This window comes from Oryctolagus cuniculus, chromosome 13, assembly GCF_964237555.1.
Source record: "Oryctolagus cuniculus chromosome 13, mOryCun1.1, whole genome shotgun sequence".
Lineage (NCBI taxonomy): Eukaryota > Metazoa > Chordata > Mammalia > Lagomorpha > Leporidae > Oryctolagus > Oryctolagus cuniculus.
In genome coordinates, this window is record NC_091444.1 from 69,738,167 (window position 1) to 69,758,389 (window position 20,223).

Consider the following 20,223-nt stretch of genomic DNA (forward strand, 5'->3'; position numbering starts at 1 on the left):
AAAGAAAGAGAGAAAGGTCTTCCTTCCTTGGTTCACCCCCGAAATGGCCGCTATGGCCGGAGCTACACCAATCCGAAGCCAGCAGCCAGGTGCGTCCTCCTGGTCTCCCATGCGGGTGCAGAGCCCAAGCACTTGGGCCATCCTCCACTGCCCTCCCGGCCCATAGCAGACAGCTGGACTGGAAGAGGAGCAACCAGGACTAGAACCCGGGGCCCATATGGGATGCCGGTGTTGCAGGTGGAGGATTAACCAAGTGAGCCACGGTGCCGGCCCCCACTTCATTTATTTTTAATAAAGCTTTATTTATTTTATGTGAAAGTCAGAGTTGCACAGAGAGAAAGAGAGGCAGGGAGAGAGAGAGAGATTCTTCCATCTGCTGGTTCACTCCCCAAGTGGCTGCAACGGCCAGAGCTGGGCTGATCTGAAGCCAGGATCCTCCCAGGAGCTTCTTCCAAGTCTTCCACGTTGGTGCAGGGGCTCAAGGGCCTAGGCCATCTTCTACTGCTTTCCCAGGCCATACAGAGAGCTAGATTGGAAGTGGAGCTGCCAGGTCTCGAATTGGTTCCCATATGGGATGCCGGCACTGCAGGCAGCGGCTTTACCTGCTACCCACAGCACCGGCCCCAGATAAACACTACAGTTCCTGAAGATGCTTACTCAGGAAATGTCCAAGTAGTCCAAATTGCTGCTTAAGAATGCAAATAACATCAACCAAATGACCCCTTTATTTAAAAAATTGTTTTAATTCCCCATGGGTTCGTAAATGAACACATTTGTTTAAATTTTTTTTTTTAAGAAATGTCTTTGAGAGGAACAGGGAAGGAGAGTGTTCCCATTGGATGTTTCACTCCCCCAAATTCCCACAAAGGCATGGGTTGCGCTGGCTCAAGTCAGAAACTCAATCCAAGACTGCCACAGTCCAGATACCCAGTGTGGAGGGCAGGGACCCAACCACTGGGGCCGTCGCCGCCTCTCAGGAAGCTGGAGACAGGAGCTGACGCTGGGAATTGAACCCAGGCACGCCCATGTGGTATGCAGGCATCTGAACTCCTAGGCTCAACACCTGCCTCCAACAGAAATGGAAAGAAGGAAGGAAAGGAGGGAGGAAGGGAGGAAGGGAGGAAGGGAGGAGGGAGGGAGGGAGGGAAGGAGGAAAGGAAGGAAGGAAGGAAGGAAGGAAGGAAGGAAGGAAGGAGGGAGGGAGGGAGGGAGGGAAGGAAGGAAGGAAGGAAGGAAGGAAGGAAGGAAGGAAGGAAGGAAGGAAGGAAGGAAGGAAAAGAACATCCCTTGGAGTTTAAACAGATAAAGGACTATTGTAGACGTTCAAGGATTTTCTTCTTCTCGCGGTAACAATCATACATTGAAACATAATCTTAAAAAAATGTTTTAACAGAGCAGGGGCAGGGATCTTCACACACCTGCTCAACGAGGGCATTTGAGAGCAGCATAACCAGTGCAGGTCTAAGTAGGTGGGAAAGCAGTCACTGCCAGGCTCAGTGCGGGCGAGGTCTGAGCTCCAAGTAGGTGACAGGTGAGCCCCATTCATATTTTTAGTTAGTTTTTTTTTTTCTCTCTCTCTTCTTGCAGTTCCTACTGCTCACCAGGCGAGGGCGGTAGGGAGACACTAGTTGGTCGCTCCCCATCTGGTAGTTGCTCCTCCAAGGCTCAGCCTCTGAAGTGGGGCTCAAAAGCCAGGTGCGCCTCCGCGATCCCAGCCGGCCAGCAAAGGATCAGGATCTTGCACGCGGTGACCGGGGGCGGCGGAGGAGGTTAACAGGGAGTAGGGCAAGGAGCAGGCCCGAGGTCCTTCTAATACCTCGGGGACTCTGGGGGAGGAGGGGTCACAGGCCAAAGGGCTCAGGCGTGTGACTTGCACGGGTGAACCTTTGACTTTGCGTGCGCTCTGCAGTTAGTGGAAGGGAGCCACGTGGGGTTAAACGGATTGGGTCCCTTCTCCGCTCAGCCACGGGTCACTGGACGGCCTCCGTCCAGTCCCTGGCCCCCAAGCCTGGGTGCTGCCGGGAGGACCCTCCCCCTTCCCCCGGTAGCCTGGAGGACGTCCCCGCAGCCCGGTGGCCCGGCCAGCCCACGCCGGGGCGGCGAACCAGGGATCCCTAGTGCCGCGCGAGTCCACGCCCCGGTCTTGGGCGGGGCCGCCCCGCCTCCGGTGCTGCCTGTAGAGTTAAGTCCGAGGCCATGGGGTCTCAGCGCTGCCACCATGGATCAGCTGCGCGCTGGCGCCCGCCTGAGGATCCTGCTGGGACACCTCGGCCACCCCTCGGCTGCGGCCATCATATCCTTGAGCCTGCGCGCGCTGCTCGGGCCCGGGCCCGGGGCGATGGCCTGCGTGCGCTTGTCCCCTCTAGGTCACTTTTCCCCCAGGGCGAGCCGGGCAGCGGGGAGGAGGCCGTGTCTCTGCTCCATCCTCCGTGCGCCCTTAGGGGCTCCGTTTCTTGCTTTGCGGTCTCGGGAGGTGATCCGGAGGAGGACTTTGCCATTTTCTCTGAGGCTGCCCAGAGCCCTGCTCACAAATGCCAAAGCGGGGGGTTCTTCATCTTCCGGCCACCTCCAGGGTCCTTGTGAAGATGAAGTGAGGTGGTAGAGGCCAAAGCGCCTTAGCCGCGGTGTGCACCTGTCCGAGGAGGAGTGAAGTCAGAGCTCCCGCGTCTGTTCAGGAAGATGCCTGTCTCGTGAGAACTGAACTAGCACGGAGGGCTATTTCTCGGAACGGCTGGCTCCTCGGTTTTACCTTATTTGCCTTAATTCACGTCCTAGGTAGCCCACTCCACTTCAGGGACAGCTTCCCCTGCCAGTTTCCAGCCTCAGCAATTCCAGTAAGTAGATCTAACTATGATTTTTTATTTTTTAAAAAGATTTATTTTATTTGAAACAGTTACACAGAGAGACAAGGAGACACAAAGAGAGAGGTCTTCCATCTGTTGGTTCACTCCCCAATTGGGCATAACAGCAAGACCTGTGCCGATTTGGAGCCAGGAGCTTCTTCGGGTCTCCCAAGAGGGTTCTGGGGCCAAGCACTTGGGCCATCTGCTACTACTTCCCCGGGCCATCAGCAGGCAGCTGGTTTGGAACTGGAGCTGCTGGTATTTGAACCGGTGCCTATATGGGATGCTGGTGTCACAGGCAGATGCTTAACCTACTATACATACCACAGCACCAGTCCCCCAGAACCAGTTCTAATCAGTAAAGTTGGGAAAATGTTTCACATGTTGACTTTAATTTTCTATATGTAAATTTCAGAAGGAAGGAACAGCATCAGAAACTACATAACTAATAACCCAGGCATGATATATATTACATTTAAATTAGCTTGTAGTTATATTGACATATTAGCTAGCTAGCATCTCTGGTGTAACTTAAGTCACTTTTGATAGAGAAACCTTTGACCTTCATAAATATTCTTCTTGTAATAAATATTATTAGCAATAATTCCAATTTTTAAATTGCTGGTTAAGATTTATACTTATTTATGGGATATGATGTTGTAATTTGATACATGTATGCAATATAAAATGATCAAATGGGTAATTAGTTTTTCTACAACTCAGATACCATTTCTTCTGCTCTACGTGGTATCAAGTGCATAATTAATTGTTCTAGAGTCCAGGTACCCTGCTGTGTTACAGAGCAGAAGGGCTCATGTCAAGGAGTGGGTTATGTAGCTTGAGTCTGTGGACATGCTGTGTACTTACTTGGATGTTGTCACTTTGATTACTTCTACGAATGCACCAACCAGAAAATTAAAAGTGTATTGGATTGTTTCCCATCTGAAAAACCACTTATATTCATTACACCAAAAATCTTATATACTCATCTATAATTCCATTACTGAAAGGCACTCACTCTTACAAATTATTTTGGATATATTTTTGCAGGTTTTAAACTTTTCTTCTAAGTTTTTATTGATGTATTTTCATTTTATCTGAAAGGGAGAGAGAGAGAGAGAGAAAGACAATGGCAAAAAAAAGAGAGAGCGAGCTACCACCCCCTGGTTCACTCTCCAGAGGAACACAGTAGTTGAGACTAGGCCGAGGCTGAAGCCAGGAGCCCAGAATTCCATCCAAGTCTCTGACGTGGGTGCAGGAATCCAAGCCGCTGAGCCATCATCTCTTGCCTCCCAGGATGCACATTAAGAGGAAGTTGGATCAGAGATGGAGTAGCCAAGACTCGAACCAGGCACTCAGGAATGGGATGTAGGTGTCTCAGGGGATGACTTACGCTGCTGCTCCAAACACCTGCCCCTGCATCTTCCCACAAGTAGTGTCTTGGCTTTACATCACGGTCCTCATATCGTATTAGAAGAAACATCATCCAAACTATCATATGCCCTTTATTTTTAATATTTATTTATTTGAAAGAGTTACACACAGAGAGAAGGAGAGGCAGAGAGGGAGAGAGAGAGAGGTCTTCTACCCACTGGTTCACTCCCCAGTTGGCCACAATGGCCAGAGCTGTGCCAATCCAAAGCCAGGAGATTCCTCTGGATCTCCCACTTGGGTTGGTGCAGGGTCCCAAGGACTTGGGCCATTTTCCAGTTTTCCCAGTGCATAGCAGAGAGCTGGATCAGAGGTGGAGCAGCTGGGTCTCGAATTGGCATTCATATGAGATACCGGCACTACAGGCAGCGGCTTAACCCGCTGCGCCACAGCACTGGCCCCATGCCCCTTTTTTTTTTTTTAATGCTGGATTTGTAATCTATTGAGTGGATATACGGGGGTGTTCAAAAATCTGTGGAAAATCTAGACTGTGAAAATACTATGCATAGATTTCAAAAAAAATTCTTTGTACCTCAATAAACTTGTATTTTTACTCTATTTCCCTGAAACTTTTTGAAGTACCCTCATAATGTCGGTTAATTTTTCTTTTATTACTGCAGTTTTTTGGGGGGTTAATTATAGTTCATGCTTTTTAGGTTGTTTTAGATTAGTTCCATACAGTTAGGAACAGAAATAACAGATTGGAGAGTAGAGTATGAATATTTCTTAGGTTCTTGATACATGTTGTTTCCTTATAATTATAAAGATATTATGGAAATCTTTCCTTCTTTAGGTATACTCTGGATAATAATGTTCTAAGCCTAGAACAGAGAAAATTTTATGAAGAAAACGGGTATCTGGTCATTAAGAATCTGGTGTCGCATGCTGACATTCAGCGCTTCAGGTACGGTAGCACTGTTTGTTCGTTATGAACTGTGTGTTCTGTGGCATGAGGACCCGTGACAAGACCCACCTCTTCCTGATCCGTGTTTGCAGTGATTCACTTTGTTAGGAGCTGGGTATGAGCTCTGGGCTAGACTGAGGGCCGCGTCCTGGGCCATCTGCCTAGGTTTCCGCAACTCCGTGTCCCCTCCCTGCTACATTTCATCTGTGCAATGGCCATCGGGACAGTGCAGCCATCCCAGCGGCTAAGACTAAGTACAGTGACAAGTAAGGAAAACGTAGCAAGTGGGGGCTGGCACGCGGTGAACACGACTGGCCTGTGGCCATCATTTTTACCGTGCAACCAAAACCACAAAACGGTTTCCCTGCAGGTTTGTCAGCTGAGCAATGTTTTCATTGTGGTAGGGTGATCCCTGCCTGGTAGTAAGGAGGCCGGCATGTCTGAGGTGGCCGTGTCCACTCCCTGTCGCCAGGACTATTCTGTTGTGCAGTGAAACCCATCCTGGAGTCTGTAGGTCCCTCTGGCAGGGCGGGGCCGGACAGGTGCTGGGAGCTTGCCTTCATGACACCGTATGCAAATTTATTTTCCTAGGAGTGAGTTTGAAAGAATCTGCAGAAAGGAGGTGAGACCACCGGGCTTAATGGTGATGAAAGATGTGGCCATTGTGAAATCTGAGCAAAACCTGAGTGAGAAATCGGTTACCAAGATCCAGAACTTCCAGGAAGACGAGGAGCTCTTCAGATACTGCACCCTGCCCGAGGTCAGAGGCTCTGTGTGCTGGGCTTGTGTGTGGCTCACCGGGCTGTAAGCCTGCACCCCTGCCCCCAGATCTGCTGCCCCTGCCCCTTCCCGCATGTGGCTCTAAGTGCTGTAGTCCATAGCTGGAGGTGCTTTGGGCCTCCAGTGGGTATTTCGCGAGTTTTGGTTGGCACGCGTTGGCTTCTCCTGGGTGGGAGCCGGGGATGCCGCAGTAGCAGGGCTCAGCCATGCTACAGTGCCCAGAGCCAGAGCAGCCCCCTCCCCAGACAGAGAATGACCCCACCCGCAGCGCCAGGGATGGCAGCCTTGAGGAGCCGTGTGTCTGTTGAGAAGGAACAGAATTCTGGGTGAACGGGACACAGCCCTTCCAAGACAACGGGCGTGAAGTTCCTGAGGCTATGATTTGTAAACTCATGTATTTTTTTCTTTTCTGTTTTTTTTTTTTTTATAATATTTACTTGAGAGATAGAAGTTACAGACAGAGAGAGGGAGAGAGACAGAGGTCTTCCATCTGCCAGTTCCCTCCCCAAATAGCCTCAACAGCTGGAGCTGGGCGCATCTGAAGCTATGAGCTAGGAGCTTCTCGCGGGTCTTGCATGTGGGTGCCAGGGCCCAAGGGTTTGGGCCATCTTCCACTGCTTTCCCAGGCCATAGCAGAGAGCTGGATCGGAAGTGGAGCCTCTGAGCCTCTGAGCGAACCAGAACCCATATCGGATGCTGATTCTGTAGGCTGAAGCTTTACCCGCTACACCACAGCACTGGCCCCACGATGCGTTTGTTTTAAAAATTAGATTTCTTTTTTTTTTTTTTTTTTGAAGAAGAGTATTATTCTCTTTTTTGACAGGCCGAGTTAGACAGTGAGAGATGGAGAGACAGAGAGAAAGGTCTTCTTTTCGTTGGTTCACCCCCCAAATGGCCGCTGCGGCCGCCGTGCTGCACTGATCAGAATCCAGGAGCCAGGTACTTCCTCCTGGTATCCCATGCGGGGGCAGGGCCCAAGCTATTGGGCCATACCCCACTGCCTTCCCGGGCCACAGCAGAGAGCTGGACTGGAAGAGGAGCAATAGGGACAGAATCCGGCGCCCCAACTGGGACTAGAACCTGGGGTACCGGTGCCGCAGGCAGAGGATTAGCCAAGTGAGCCATGGCACCAGCCAAGAGTATTATTCTTTAAGAGTAAACCGTATTTACAGAAAAGATCTAAGCAGTACACAAAGACATGAGGCAAAAAGGAGTGACCCCACCTCCCCAAAACCTCGCTCCCTGTTGAGTGTATGTGTCGGGTTTTCTCTCACTGGTACACCCCTTGCCTGTGTCGGGGATCAGGAACCTCCTGGCTGTCACCTTGTGTTTTTCACTTACAGTGGGTCCCTGTCATCCTCCCATAGCCCTCCGCATGGAGCCACCTGGTAACTTTCAAACTGCAGTATACCGGGGTCTTAGTTTCCGAGCCATTTGTTTGGAATGGCTTTGCAGGAGGCTTCCCAGGGAGTATAGGAATTATAAGCAGGTGCTGTTAGAGAGCTTGGTTCCCAGAGGTGGGCTGTACAGGGATGCCACCTGTGCCGTCATGTCCAGGTCCCAGACAGAGGACCGAGGGGAAGCGGCCCCCTGGACTGTCTTGCAGTCCTGTGCTGGAGATGGAACTCGGCTGCGGGATGGTGGGTGACAACTTGTGGTTGGCGAAACACTGCTGTGAATACCTTGGGTGAATATTGGCAGTTCCTGTAGCGCCCTCAGGGGGTACGAGTTACGTGAATGGTTACTTCTCTGTCCATGTGTTGGGAAGCATCACCAGCACATCGAACTCAACGATTTTCAGGAAGTTAGTACTCGGGATAAGATTTAGAAGGAAGCTGATGTAATAGAGGGAAGTGACTGGCTAAAGAACACTACGGAGGACACAGGGATGGTGGGGATGGCTCTCAGCAGTGGGGGTTTATACGCACCAGCCCAGGCAGGGGACGAAAATACCAGGCTTGGTGTAGACGGAACCATGAGGCCTGCCTCTCGAGCTGTTTGTACAAGTCAAGTGTTTCAGGCTGTAACTGCCAACATTCCCGACCTAGCAGAGATCAGGCTGTGAGGAGGAGTGGGCTCTGCCTCCTGTTTTGGAATCAGATCCGGCCACGCGTGAATGCCGTCTTCTTCCCTGATCTGACTTCTGAGTCTTGGGTTTATCTGTGCGGGACTTTTCATCTTCAGGGGTTCTTGTGAAAGATGGCATTAATTTTCAGGCATCGTGTAAGGCTTATTTGGCCTGATGTGTCATGGGCATTCAGTTGGGCGTCTGTGGCTGGGGTCCCTGTGTGGCGCAGCACCCAAATCCCAAGATCCTGGGACCAGTTCACCGCTCCTTGTCAGGTGCAGCTCACCCTTGGCAGTGCCACACAATGCTCCCAGGTCATGATTGAGTCAGTATCTTGATTCTCACGGGACCTCCAACTGCACAGGCACAGGACTTGCTTTTCTTGTCCACTGCTGCACGCCTGCTTCCTGTGACTGGGCCTGCTTCCCGCCTATGTGAAGACGTGGAAGGGAGGGCACACTGGTTGTGTAGTGTCCTCTGAGCCGCTGCCCTGCTCTGACCTGGCCGCTCCTGACAGCAGCGAATCCTGCTGGGCTCTTCCTTTCTTCTCTTACTGTCTGAGAGGCAGACTGATGGAGAAATCTCCACTCACAATTCTACTCCACAGATGCCCATAAGTGTCCAGGGCTGGGCCTGCCAAAGGTGGGCGCTGGAACTCAATCCAGGTCTCCCACGTGGGTGGCAAGAACCCAGCGACTTGAGCCATCAGCTGCTCCCTCCCAGCGTGGGCACAAGCAGGGAGCTGGAACTGGGCACAGAGCTGGGACTCAAACCCAGCTGCCGGGCCAGATGCTCCCCTTGGGCCCACTTAGGCAGGGTCGTTCTTGTGCAGGGTCTCCAAGAAGAAAAAGGAAGCCGTTTCTCCCTGGGCACTGTCTGTGGCTTTGGGTGGCAGAAGGGCTGGTCCTGGCCTTCTAGGCTGATACCTTACAGAAACGCACCCCTTTCTTGTAGAAGAGAAACAGGTTATATTCCCAGCTACTCAGACAAGCCTGCCCAATTCAACGGGTTGTAGATTTAGAGTGGTTTCCAGTTTCTGGATTTTCCGCAATGCTTTGTTCGCAGTGTTGTGAAATACTGACTGTTACCATCTTGCCTGTCATAGAGTAGTTGGCCTTGGCGCCACTGGTCTGTACTTCTGATTGCCCATGAAACTTTGTTCCTCCCCCTCCCCCTTATTTTTCTTAGATCTTGAAATATGTGGAGTGCTTCACCGGACCCAATATTATGGCCATGAACACAATGCTGATTAACAAACCTCCAGATGTTGGTAAAGGATTTTTCTTCTTATTATTTTAGATTGATTTATTCATTTGAAAGGCAGAGTTACAGATAGAGAGAGATCTTCCATCTGCTGGTTCACTCCCAAGATGTCTCCTAATAGCCAGCACTGGACCAAGCTGAAGCCAGGATCCTGGAGCTCCTCTGGGTCTCCCCTGATGGGTGGCAGGAGCCCAAGCACTTGGGCCATCTTCTGCTGATTCCCAGGCACATCAGAATGGAGCTGGATTGGAAGTGGAGCAGCCGGGACTTGAACCAGCGCTCATAAAGGATGCCAGCATTGTAGGTGGTACTTAACCAGCGGTGCCACCACAATGGCTCCAGGACTCTTCTTATTAAGGAGAACATAGAAAAAAATTGTTCAATTAAAATATGTGAGGTTGATGTTCTGACCTTGCTGGTGCAGAACTTCCAGGCTTCTGGCTCAGACTGGCTTTGCTCCTGCAGTTGTAGTGGCTGGTTCACTCCCCAAATGGCCACAATGACCAAAGCTGGGCTGATCCAAAGCCAGGAGCTTCTTCTGGGTCTCCCCTGGAAGTGCAGGGGCCCAAGGACTTGGGCCACAGTAAACTGCTTTCTCAGCCCATTGCACAGAGCAGGATCGGAAGTGGAGCAGCCAGGACTGAAACCCCCACCCATATGGGATGTGGCACTGCAGATGGCGACTTTACCCTCTATGCCACAGTGCCGGCCCCTCCCCATGTTGATTTGACATCCAGTTGGTTGCTTCTCTCTCGAGGTTGATTTTTCTGTAGTGTTGTTTCATTTGCCTGGGGATAGGTCATTTTTCCGGTTTTCCAGGCAAAGGATAAGGAATTCTGAGACTTGGACAAATGTCTTTTTAAGATATTAGATTTAATTTGATTATTTATTTAAAATTATAAATATTTATCTGAGAAGAAAAGAGTACAAGAAAGAGCCCATCTTCTGATTCACTCCCCAGATACTTGCAATGCCTGGGGCTGGGCCAGGAACTCAATCCAGGTACCCACCTGGGTGGCAGGAACTAAGGTACTTGAACCATCTTCACCCAGTGCCTTCCAGGGTGCAGAGTGGCAAGAAACTGGAGTTAGGAGCCAGGACTGAGTATCAAACCCAGGCATCTGAATTGGGATGCAGATGTCCTCACCAGTGTCTTAACCACGGGGCCTCTTGTCTGCCCTTGAACAGCTTTTAACAGCAGGTTCTCTTTCAGGCAAGAAGACGTCCCGTCATCCCTTGCACCAGGATCTGCACTTTTTCCCCTTCCGGCCCAGCAATCTCATTGTTTGTGCGTGGACCGCGATGGAGCACATTGACCGGAACAACGGTTGTCTGGTGGTGCTTCCCGGCACCCACAAAGGCCCCCTGAAGCCGCACGACTACCCGCAGTGGGAGGTAGGTCTGTCTAGGAGCCGAATTTCCTTCCCAGTTTTAAATTTCACTCAGCATCCATAAAGAGCATACAGGGGAGAGGGCACTGCCTTTCTTAGCCAAGCGCTGTCCCGAGACTTAGAAATGCGATCAGGGCCAGTTGCCGGATGTCAGACCAAACACCCAGTGTAGTTGTCCTTTGAACATGCATTTGAAAACCGGCCCAGGTGGGGAACTTGAGCAGGTGCTGTGGAGGGCCCGAGATGGCACGGCCTAATCGCAGAGGAAGACATAGCACTTCAGTCCTGGATGTGGGTGATACGTGCCCCCTGAGTCTGCTCACTGACCGTGGCTCTGAGAGCGGAGAAGAGGATGGGACCGTGTGCTGCAACTGCAGAGGCCATCGGGGCTCTGTGGAGGGCTGCGCCGGGGAGAATGGCTCAAGCAGGAGGCCTGGGTTAAAGGGCAGAGAGACAGAAAGAGAGAGAGAGACAGAGCTCTTCCACCTGCAGGTTCACTCCCCAAATGATCACAGCAGCCAGGGCTGCGCCAGGTCTCCCCCGTAGGCGGCAGGGACCCACACACTTGATACCTGCTGTGTCACAGGATGTGCGTCAGCAAGAAGCTGGGTCCAGAAGCCTAGGAACCAGGACTCAAACCGGGCATTCTGATGTGGCATGTGGGTTTCCCAGTCATCATCTTTGCCCCAAACTGAGCATATTTTGAATCTATAACATGATCACTTTGACACACACACACACACAACACAAACACACCCTTGTGCAATCCCTACCACAATCGAGATAAGCTCTCTCTCTCTCTCTTTTTTTTTTTTAAAGGCAGAGTGGACAGTGAGAGAGAGAGAGAGAGAGAAAGGTCTTTCTTTGCCATTGTATCACCCTCCAATGCGGCCGGCGCACCGCGCTGATCCGATGGCAGGAGCCAGGTGCTTCTCCTGGTCTCCCATGGGGTGCAGGGCCCAAGCACTTGGGCCATCCTCCACTGCACTCCCTGGCCACAGCAGAGAGCTGGCCTGGAAGAGGGGCAACCAGGACAGAATCTGGTGCCCCGACTGACCTAGAATCTGGTGTGCCGGTGCCGCAAGGCGAAGGATTAGCCTAGTGAGCTGCAGCGCTGGCGAGATAAGCTCTCTTAATCACAGGTAAACACTGAGTTACTTTCTGGCTTTGTGCATCCGTGCAGCTGTAGATGCTGGGGACTGTTAAGCTCCTTTAAGCCAACGAGTGGCGGCATCAGATCAGTCCTTGAGGAAGAATAGGCTGACACTCTGGCCCAGGATGCACTGGAGCTGTGGGCGTCCAGAGCCAGAGGAACCAGAAGGAGACCATGAGCATTTGAAGCATAATATGAGGAGGTTGGGAAGGCCTGAGAGACGGTTGGGCTGGAAGAGCACCTGCGGCTGAGCAGGAAGTGGGGGTTGTGGGTCTTCAGAAATGAAGAACCTCTGAACGTTCGTCTCCGTTAGTTAGAATTCTTGCACGGATGATTAGTGTCACGTGAAAATATTTGAGTCTGATCCTGTTAGAAAAACTTGGAATTGTGAGATCATCCATGAAGTTCCAGTTTTGGTGAGAGTTAGTGCAAGTAAGCAGCAGGAGAGGCTCTGGATGCCTTAGGCCAGAGGGAACGTCTGTAGGACTCCAGGGCCAGGCTGGGGCTGTGCCCCTCTGCGGGGCTCAGAGTGGTGGCAGCTGCGGGGCTGGGGGGTCTGACTCACGGAGCCTGGGTCACATTTCCACCTGGACCAGAAGAGAAGGGCACTGGGTCAAGGTTCACCACTCTGCAGCAGGGAAGTGGGCGCAGACAGAGGCATGGGATTTGGGATCCCTTGGGAAGGGGAATGGGTGCTCCTGCCTCCATGCCCCCCAGTGACCCATGTAAACTCCCACACTGTGAACTTTATTGTCTTTCTCGCTGTCTGTCTTTCCTCTCTCCCTTCCTTCCCTCCTCCCTCTCTTTCCCTCGCTCTCTGTCTCTCTCCCTCCCTCTGTCCCTTCCTTCCTTCTCTTTTTCTTTCAGAGACAAACACAGCGCATGCATGCACTCCCATCTACTGGTTCACGCTTCCCAGAAACCCGCAGTGGCAGAGACCAAGGAGCTGGGAGCTCAGGCCAGGTCTCTCATGTGGGTGGCAGGAACCCAAGTAATTTTTTAAAATAGGAGCTTACAGCTTATTATTTTATTTATTTTTAAGATATTTTATTTATTTGAAAGGCAGAGTTACAGAGAGAGGTAGAGTTTGAGAGAGAGAGGTCTTCCATCCACTGGTTGACTCCCCAGATGTCCAAAACGGCCAAAGCTGTGCAGATCCGAAGTCAGGAGCCAGGAGCTTCTTCTGGGTCTCCCATGTGGGTGCAGGGGCCCAAGGACTTGGGCCACCTTCCACTGCTTTCCCAGTCCATATCAGAGAGCTGGTCGGAAGAGGAGCAGCTGGGACTAGAACCAGCGCCCATATGGATTGCGGGTTTTAGCACTTCAGGCCAAGGCTTTAACCCACTGTGCCATAGCACCGGCCCCAGGAACCCAAGTACTTGACCCATCACCTGCTGCCTCCCAGGGTCTGCATTAGTAGGAAGCTGGAGGCGGGTATGGAACTCAGGCCCCTCATGTGGAGTGCAGGCATCTACACAGCTAAGCCAAACACACACCCTGAGGCTTGCAAGCTTTACATGCTTCTCACTTGAGTTTCTGCAATAAAGATGTAACCCATTACCTAAAGCGATAACTTGCTTTGGAAACAGTTTTAAACAAACACCAAATGTATTCTTTTGGTTTTTTTTCTTACTAAGGACATGACATAAATGCTTTTGAGCAAAAAGTAAATAAAGTACAAATTGAGCATTTCCACCCTGCCCCTATTTCAGAAGGACTGGCTTCTCAGAGACGCGGCCCTGTAATGGAGAAGAATGTTCGCGAGCTCTGGGAGAGGACACTGCTGGCAAAGACTGTTACAGAGTCAGCTGGCAGGGTCAGGAGGAGGGCGGGAAGGGTGACCCCTGTACTGATCCAAAAGGCAAAGCCCGTCTGAGGCTTCCTGTTTGACTCAGTCATGAAATTTCAAAGATTTTAATACCAACACATGACTTCTCAAACCAGACACCTGAGAGGCTTTTGCGTATGGAAAAATTTGGCTTTCTTTATTTTTTTAAAATAATTATTTATTTATTTTAAAGGCAGAGATACACACATACACACACACACACACACACACACACAGTGAGAGAGGGAAAGAGAGGGAGAGAGAGCAAGAGAGCGCTTCCATCTGCTGGTTCCCTCCCCTAATGGCTGCAAGGGCTGGGGTTGGGCCAAGCTAATGCCTGGAGCTTCTTCCTGGTCTCCCACATTGGTGCAGGCACCCAGGCACTTGCGCCATCTTCTGTTGCCTCCCCAGGCACATTAGCAGGAAGCTGGATTGGAAGTGGAGCAGCCAGGACTTGAACTGGCGCCCACATGGGATGCCAGCAATATAGGCAAAAGCTCAACCCATATACCACAGTGCTGGCCCCTGAAAACTTTTCCAAGACTCTGATTCAGATGTCTCTTTCTCTTGGAAGAACAGAGAGCGCCCGTGCTCCCGTGGTGAGCCGTTGAACAAGTTTTTACTGATGCTGCTGCTTCCTCGCGTTTAGCTGTGTCTTCTCTTGTGTGTCGCAGGGAGGAGTTAACATAATGTACCACGGGATCCAGGACTACGAGAAGAACAACGCCCGCGTGCACCTTGTGATGGAGAAGGGGGACACAGTTTTCTTTCATCCTTTGCTCATCCATGGATCCGGGCGGAACAGAACCCAAGGCTTCCGGAAGGTATGCGTTCACGTTGCTGCAGCTCTCAGAGATGATGAGTTAGAAACAAAAATTTTAAGATATATGAAAATGTGAAGGGTGTGCGAGTTTTAACTAAACTGGACTTTAGTACAGTTTGTTTACCAGGAAATCAATTTCTGGGCCTTGTGCCTTTTTGGCTCTTATCAGTGAGAAGCCAGAGAACCTCAGGATCCTAATCATGTGGATATTGACTACTGACACATGAACGTGCTCGGGATGGCTTCTTCTGGGGCTAAAATGTGGAATTTAGATGCTTGTGTAGATGATAACTGGAGGGAACTTCATGTTAATATTACTGCTGGGAAAACAGTATTGATCCAATACACGTTGTATTGATTCTGAATTGATTGCCCTGAAGCCAGAACGAACAGCAGCCATATATATATATATATATATATATATATATATATATATCTTTTTTAATCCCTTGGCCTTAGAAGGTTTTAATTTCATTGCTTGCATTCAAAAGGGAATGAGGATCCTCACACACCCCAGATGGTTGACTTCTTGGTCTCACAGACTGACAGTCCCGTGGGTGCACATTCTCCCAGGATAACATGCTGTCCACACCCAATACTGGAGCTCCTTTGGGGCCCAGTGGGGCTTTCCAGTTCATGATGCTGTTCCCACCAATCCCTGAAGCCTCTCTGAGGCCAAAGGTCAGGGGTCACATTTCATGTTCCATCCATTCATTTTCTTCCCCGGGCTCCGTAGGGCCCAGATTAGGCTGAGGCAAGTTGAGGCAGCCTCCCAAGCGGCAAAATTTAAGGGGATGAGGCCAGTGCTGTGGTGTAGTAGACTAAGCCTCTGCTTGTGGTGCTGGCATCCGATATGGCTGCTGGTTCGTGTCCCAGCTGCTCCTCTTCCAATCCAGAGTCTGCTATGGCTGGGAAAGCAGTGGAAGATGGCCCAAGTGCTTGGGTCCCTCCACCCACATGGGAGACCCGGATGAGGATCCTGGCTTTGGCCTGGCCCAGCTCTGGCCATTGTGGTCATTTGGGGAGTGAACCAGCGGATGGAGGACCTTTCACTCTCTCTGTCTCTGTACTTGACCTCTCAAAAAAAAAAAAAATAACACTTAAAAAAATTGAGAGGATTCCAATAAAACCTCAGCAATCAAGGTCCCTTACATTTTTCCCAAGTCACAATGAACACAAACAACCCATCCTGTGCAACAATGCCAGAATCTTAAATAGAAGATGGGATTGGACTCTGCACTCACACAGCCCTCCGAGCCACTGGAGTGAGGAGGTGCAGGGACAGTTATGCAAATGTCGCTGTGGGTTTTACTAGATGACTGTGCAGTGTTCCTCCAGGATGTTTTCAGTAGCCTTAATGCCCTGGAAAAATATTAATCATCATGACATAACAATGTGAATGCCAGCGCACACATGTTTGCCTTTGCCTGGGGCTCTGCTGTGGCTACACGGGGGCTCACCTAAGGAAACGGAGTTTGGCACTCCACTCTCTGGAAGCTCCATGTGTTGGGGAAAGTAGTAAGTCCTCCTTCAGGGTGCAGTCACCTTAAGATATCTGACCTGTGGCAAAGACAGTGAGTTTTAACGTTGCTTTGCCACTTAGGTCTGTGTATAAGTTTTTCTAGAACGGGAAGAACCACATAACTTAAGCCTTTGCCTTGAAGGAAACAGCGGCCTTGGCCTTGAAGTGTTCCCTCTGATTTGCGAGGAGGTGGGCATGGGTTTTCTTTCCACGGTGTCTTTTGTTTTCATGCTTGCCATCAGAATACTAACCCTCCCAAATTTGGCAGGGGGACTAGCCTTGGAACTAAGAAGATGACGGGCAACTTGGGATACCTGGTTTTGTGAGGCTTAGGAAAATCCCATGGCAAAGTTCTCTCACCTAGGGGATTGTGTTTCCTGTCCCCTCTATACCTTTTCTTTTCTTAAAGATGTATTTTTTATTTGAAAGGCAGAGTGACAGAGAAAGGGAGAGAGAGAGAGAGAGAGAGAGAGAGAGAATCTTTGATGCACTGGTTCACTCCTCAAATGGCTGCAATAGCCAGAGCTGGGCCAGGCTGAAAGCAGAATCCTGGAAGTCTGTGTGGGGCAAGGACCCAAGTGCTTTCCCAGGCACACTGCCAGGGAGCTGGATTGAAAGTGGAGCAGCCTCCCTTGAAGTTGAACTCTGATATGGAATATGGGTGTCTGCCTCCCCCTCTTCCCCCATCTACACCTTTCAATTTATTTTTTTTATGTTTTTATTTATTGATTTGAGAGGCGGAGTTATGGTGAGAGGCAGAGAGAGAGAGAGAGAGAGAGAGAGAGGTCTTCCATCCACTGGTACACTCCCCAATTGGCTGCAATGGCCAGAGCTGGGCTGATCTGAAGCCAGGAGCCAGGACCTTCTTCCAAGTCTCCCACATGGGTGCAGGGGACCAAGTAATTAAGCCACCTTCTACTACCTTCCCAGGCCATAGGAGAGCTGGATTGGAAGAGGAGCAGCCAGGACACGAACCAGTGCCCATATGGGATGCCGGTGATGTAGGCAAAGGCTTAGTTCACTATGCCACAGCACCAGCCCCCCATCTACACCTTTTAAAAAACAATGATCGGCTCAGCTGCCTCAGTTATCACACCTGGTTAAAAACCATTTGTAAATTTTCAGTTAGGCTTTAACTGGGGTCCTGGGAGAGGGAAGGATATGAGCTACAGAGAGACTGATTTTGTGTCCCATGGAGCAGGCTTCCAGTGTAGAAACCCACCCTGTCTGAAATAATTGGCTGGGTAAGAGAAGGCCTCCCTGCCTGGTTGGTTGCTGGCAGCAATGGGATGTGTTTCTCAGTTTCACCACTCTCCACAGGCAATTGCCTGCCATTACGCCAGTGCTGACTGCCACTACATTGATGTGGAAGGCACCAGCCAAGAAAACATTGCGAAGGAAGTTATAGGAATGGCGGCTAAATTCCACGTCCCTGAGGACACCATGGACTTCAAGGTACGCTTGTGAAAAATAAGGTACAGGTGTCAGGTGTGTTTTCAGATGCTTCACGGTTCTCCCACCCAGTTTAATTCTGGGAGGTGCAGAGTGCACTGCTGAGCCACACTGAGAGTGGCAGTGGCCTTTCCGGCTGCACCTGCTTCCCCCTGCAGGGGACCCGGGCACCTGCAGCTGCAGCTCTGTGTCTTGCGGAGGTCCCACAGTGCGAGGTCAGACCTGTTGCACACAGCACAGACAAGAACAAAAGTAGGAAGCAGATTTCGGTGAGATAAAATGAAGCACCAAATGCTACCTTCTGAAGGCAGAGCAGGGAGGTCCAAGTTCGGGATGGCCATCACAGGCCTCCAGTATCACCACAGAATCGTGCATTTGGCCATTAGCGAAGCCAGTGAGGCTGCCAGAGAGCAATGCCCAAGCACATGTTCCTTTTGGTAAACTTGCCTCTGGGGTTTGAGGAGAGGCGCAGCTTGCATACAGCAGGGGTAAAGATCAGGAACATTTATTGAGTAGGGCCATGAAACAGTGCTGCATATGCTCTCTTAGTGGACACACATCACGCGTACATCATCATTTTTAGCTAGTGGATATTCTGCTGAAGACCAGTAGACAGATTATCAGTCAAGGCAAATAACTAAACGTGGTGACCTTAGTTCCTATAATATGTGCATTTTATCTGCTCTTGTTATTTAATTTGTAATAGATAATGACAAGTGCAATCGCAAATGCTTCCTAGGGAGACGGGCTATCACAGGGACTCTGGGCTGCTGAGTGTGCTGTAGGACACTGCCTGCCAAGGCAGCCACCAGCCGTTGCCAGTCACCTTCTGAAGTAGCTTCCCGGCATGAGAATCTTCTTCCTTCATTACCTGCAAGTGTGACCCCAGCTGACATGTCTTGCCTTGGCATTTTTCCCTCTAAATCTTGTCCCTTGCCTTTTGTTCAGTCCTTAAAATGCCTCACACAGATAACCTAATCTGTCCACTGGGACTTCTGTCTGACACCCTGAATTTTAACATAGGATAAACACAGATGCAGTCAGCTCTGCTTAATTGTAAGTTCTGCGTCTGTAGATCAATCATCCAAAGTATAAAAGACAAGAGGAAACATTTGAAAAAATATTCCACTTGTCCCAAATATGTACAGACTTGTTCCTTATTAACGAGCAGACAGTCAAAGCTACCAGTGACCAGCAGACAAATTGTCTGTGTCATTAGTCCCTGAATGATCCAGAACAACTGTTTACATAGCATAGTCATTGTACTAATATTATGAAGACTCTAAAGATGACTTGAAGTAGGCAGGAGGATGTGCACAGGTTAGATCAGGTTTTATACACTACTTGATACTCAGATGGGGGACTGGAGCAGCCTCAGATGTTGGTATTCCCTGGGGGTCCTGGAACCAGTGCCCTGAAGATATGATGAGGTCCAGCTGCACATATGTTTGACATTCAGCAAGGCTGTGCTGAATAAATACCTCCTATATTTAATTGAGTTATCGAGCAGGTCATTGTTCCTCAGGCTTACTGAGAATGGCAGTGCTAATTGTTGTGATCTGCTCTATAATTCTTTGTGAGGTATCAAAGCACGTTCACGTCCATTCTCCTGTTTTCTTCTCCCACACTGAAAGGAGCAGTCAGCACAGCTCCATGCTGTGTAGGAGAACATGAGTCCCAGTGGTTGGTGCAAGTTCCCTAAGCAACATAAGATTTCAGAGGTCTAATCCTAAAACCATCCTTTCCACCATATCTTTTGCCCAGAAATAAATAATAAACAAGGAGTTCTAAATTGTGTCATCAAAAAACAAAGGAAAAAAAGCAACAAACAAATTAGTAACCCAAGACACTGGTTTTCCCTGTCAGGATGTAATCAGGAGTAGAATGTTCTAGATGGCTCAAGCAGTCAGCATAAAGGGCGGCAGGGAAGTGCAGAGGAAACTCTTCAGGAACTGGCGATGTTACGAGACATTCCCTGCAGTTAGCAGGTGCACCACCTCAGCCAGGGCTGGCGATGTGGGGCCCCCACTGACTTAGTGTGGTGGCACTATTTTAGATGTTAGATTAATTGGAGTCTCAGAACATGGTTTACTTACTAACCAGTGTAGCAATTATGGGGAATTTTTCCCCTATTTATCCCAATGTAGATGGTGAGTAGGCAAATAGAAGTGTTTCATAAACTCCTTCTGTTTGGCCTTATTTCCAGGATGTTTGGATATTTCGAAGTCGACTTGTGAAGGGGGAACGAGTCAACCTTTGAAACCACCCTTCGCTAAAACTCTCCTACAGGAACCCAAAACAAAACCAGGTGTCAGAAGAAAACCCTTCCCTTGTGATGGTGTCATCTGTGCTATCACTCGTTAACAAAATCACAAACCATGGCTCAGGTACTTAATTGCATACAGTTAATTCTGCAGTGCAATGAGGGTGTGGTGATGGAAGTAAAAACAGTAAAACTGAAATAGTATTGTCTCAAGGAAAATCATCTGGGGTTACAACAAGATTAATAAAGATAGTTGACATATAATTTCAGTGTGTGAAGTCGGTTATTTCGTTCAGTTGCTGAAATGAATGCTTTGGAACTCAGGAAGAGCTGAGGTTTGCATTTCTGTCCTGATAAACCCACAGCCTACCAATTTCCTGTCGTGACAGATGCTTCTCCAACTGAGAACACCATATAACACATTGACCTTTTATGAATGGTGTAAGGAGGGCATGATGACATCACAGTAAGGGTGAACATCCAGGCTCTGACACAGGCCTCC

At 49.8% G+C, this 20,223-nt stretch overlaps 1 protein-coding gene across 4 annotated transcripts; it reads left to right on the forward strand.

Annotated features, from left to right (window-relative positions):
- Positions 1–1,615: 1,615 nt before the first annotated feature.
- On the forward strand, positions 1,616–19,985 carry LOC100344175 (phytanoyl-CoA dioxygenase, peroxisomal). 4 transcript variants are annotated; one of them, XM_070054964.1, is made up of 9 exons: positions 1,616–1,695; positions 2,573–2,834; positions 5,068–5,178; positions 5,770–5,938; positions 9,215–9,296; positions 10,503–10,684; positions 14,336–14,485; positions 17,327–17,461; positions 19,665–19,985. In XM_070054964.1, the coding sequence occupies exons 4-9, from the start codon at positions 5,819–5,821 to the stop codon at positions 19,716–19,718; spliced, it is 723 nt and encodes a 240-aa protein (XP_069911065.1). In that variant the 5' UTR covers positions 1,616–1,695; positions 2,573–2,834; positions 5,068–5,178; positions 5,770–5,818; the 3' UTR covers positions 19,719–19,985. The 4 variants fall into 4 exon arrangements, with proteins under 4 accessions (XP_069911065.1, XP_069911064.1, XP_069911066.1 ...); XM_070054963.1 differs by having other exon boundaries at positions 2,776–2,834; XM_070054965.1 differs by lacking the exon at positions 1,616–1,695 and adding an exon at positions 2,163–2,293 and having other exon boundaries at positions 2,776–2,834.
- Positions 19,986–20,223: the final 238 nt, after the last annotated feature.

What these genes read in the sequence shown, in the direction of transcription:
- LOC100344175 (XM_070054965.1), top strand. Translation starts at nt 2,219, where the DNA reads ATGGATCAGCTGCGCGCTGGCGCCCGCCTGAGGATCCTGCTGGGACAC. An exon ending in TTCCAGCCTCAGCAATTCCA is followed by an intron (nt 2,835 to 5,067) that starts GTAAGTAGATCT and finishes TTCCTTCTTTAG; the next exon opens with GTATACTCTGGATAATAATG. An exon ending in AGGACACCATGGACTTCAAG is followed by an intron (nt 17,462 to 19,664) that starts GTACGCTTGTGA and finishes CCTTATTTCCAG; the next exon opens with GATGTTTGGATATTTCGAAG.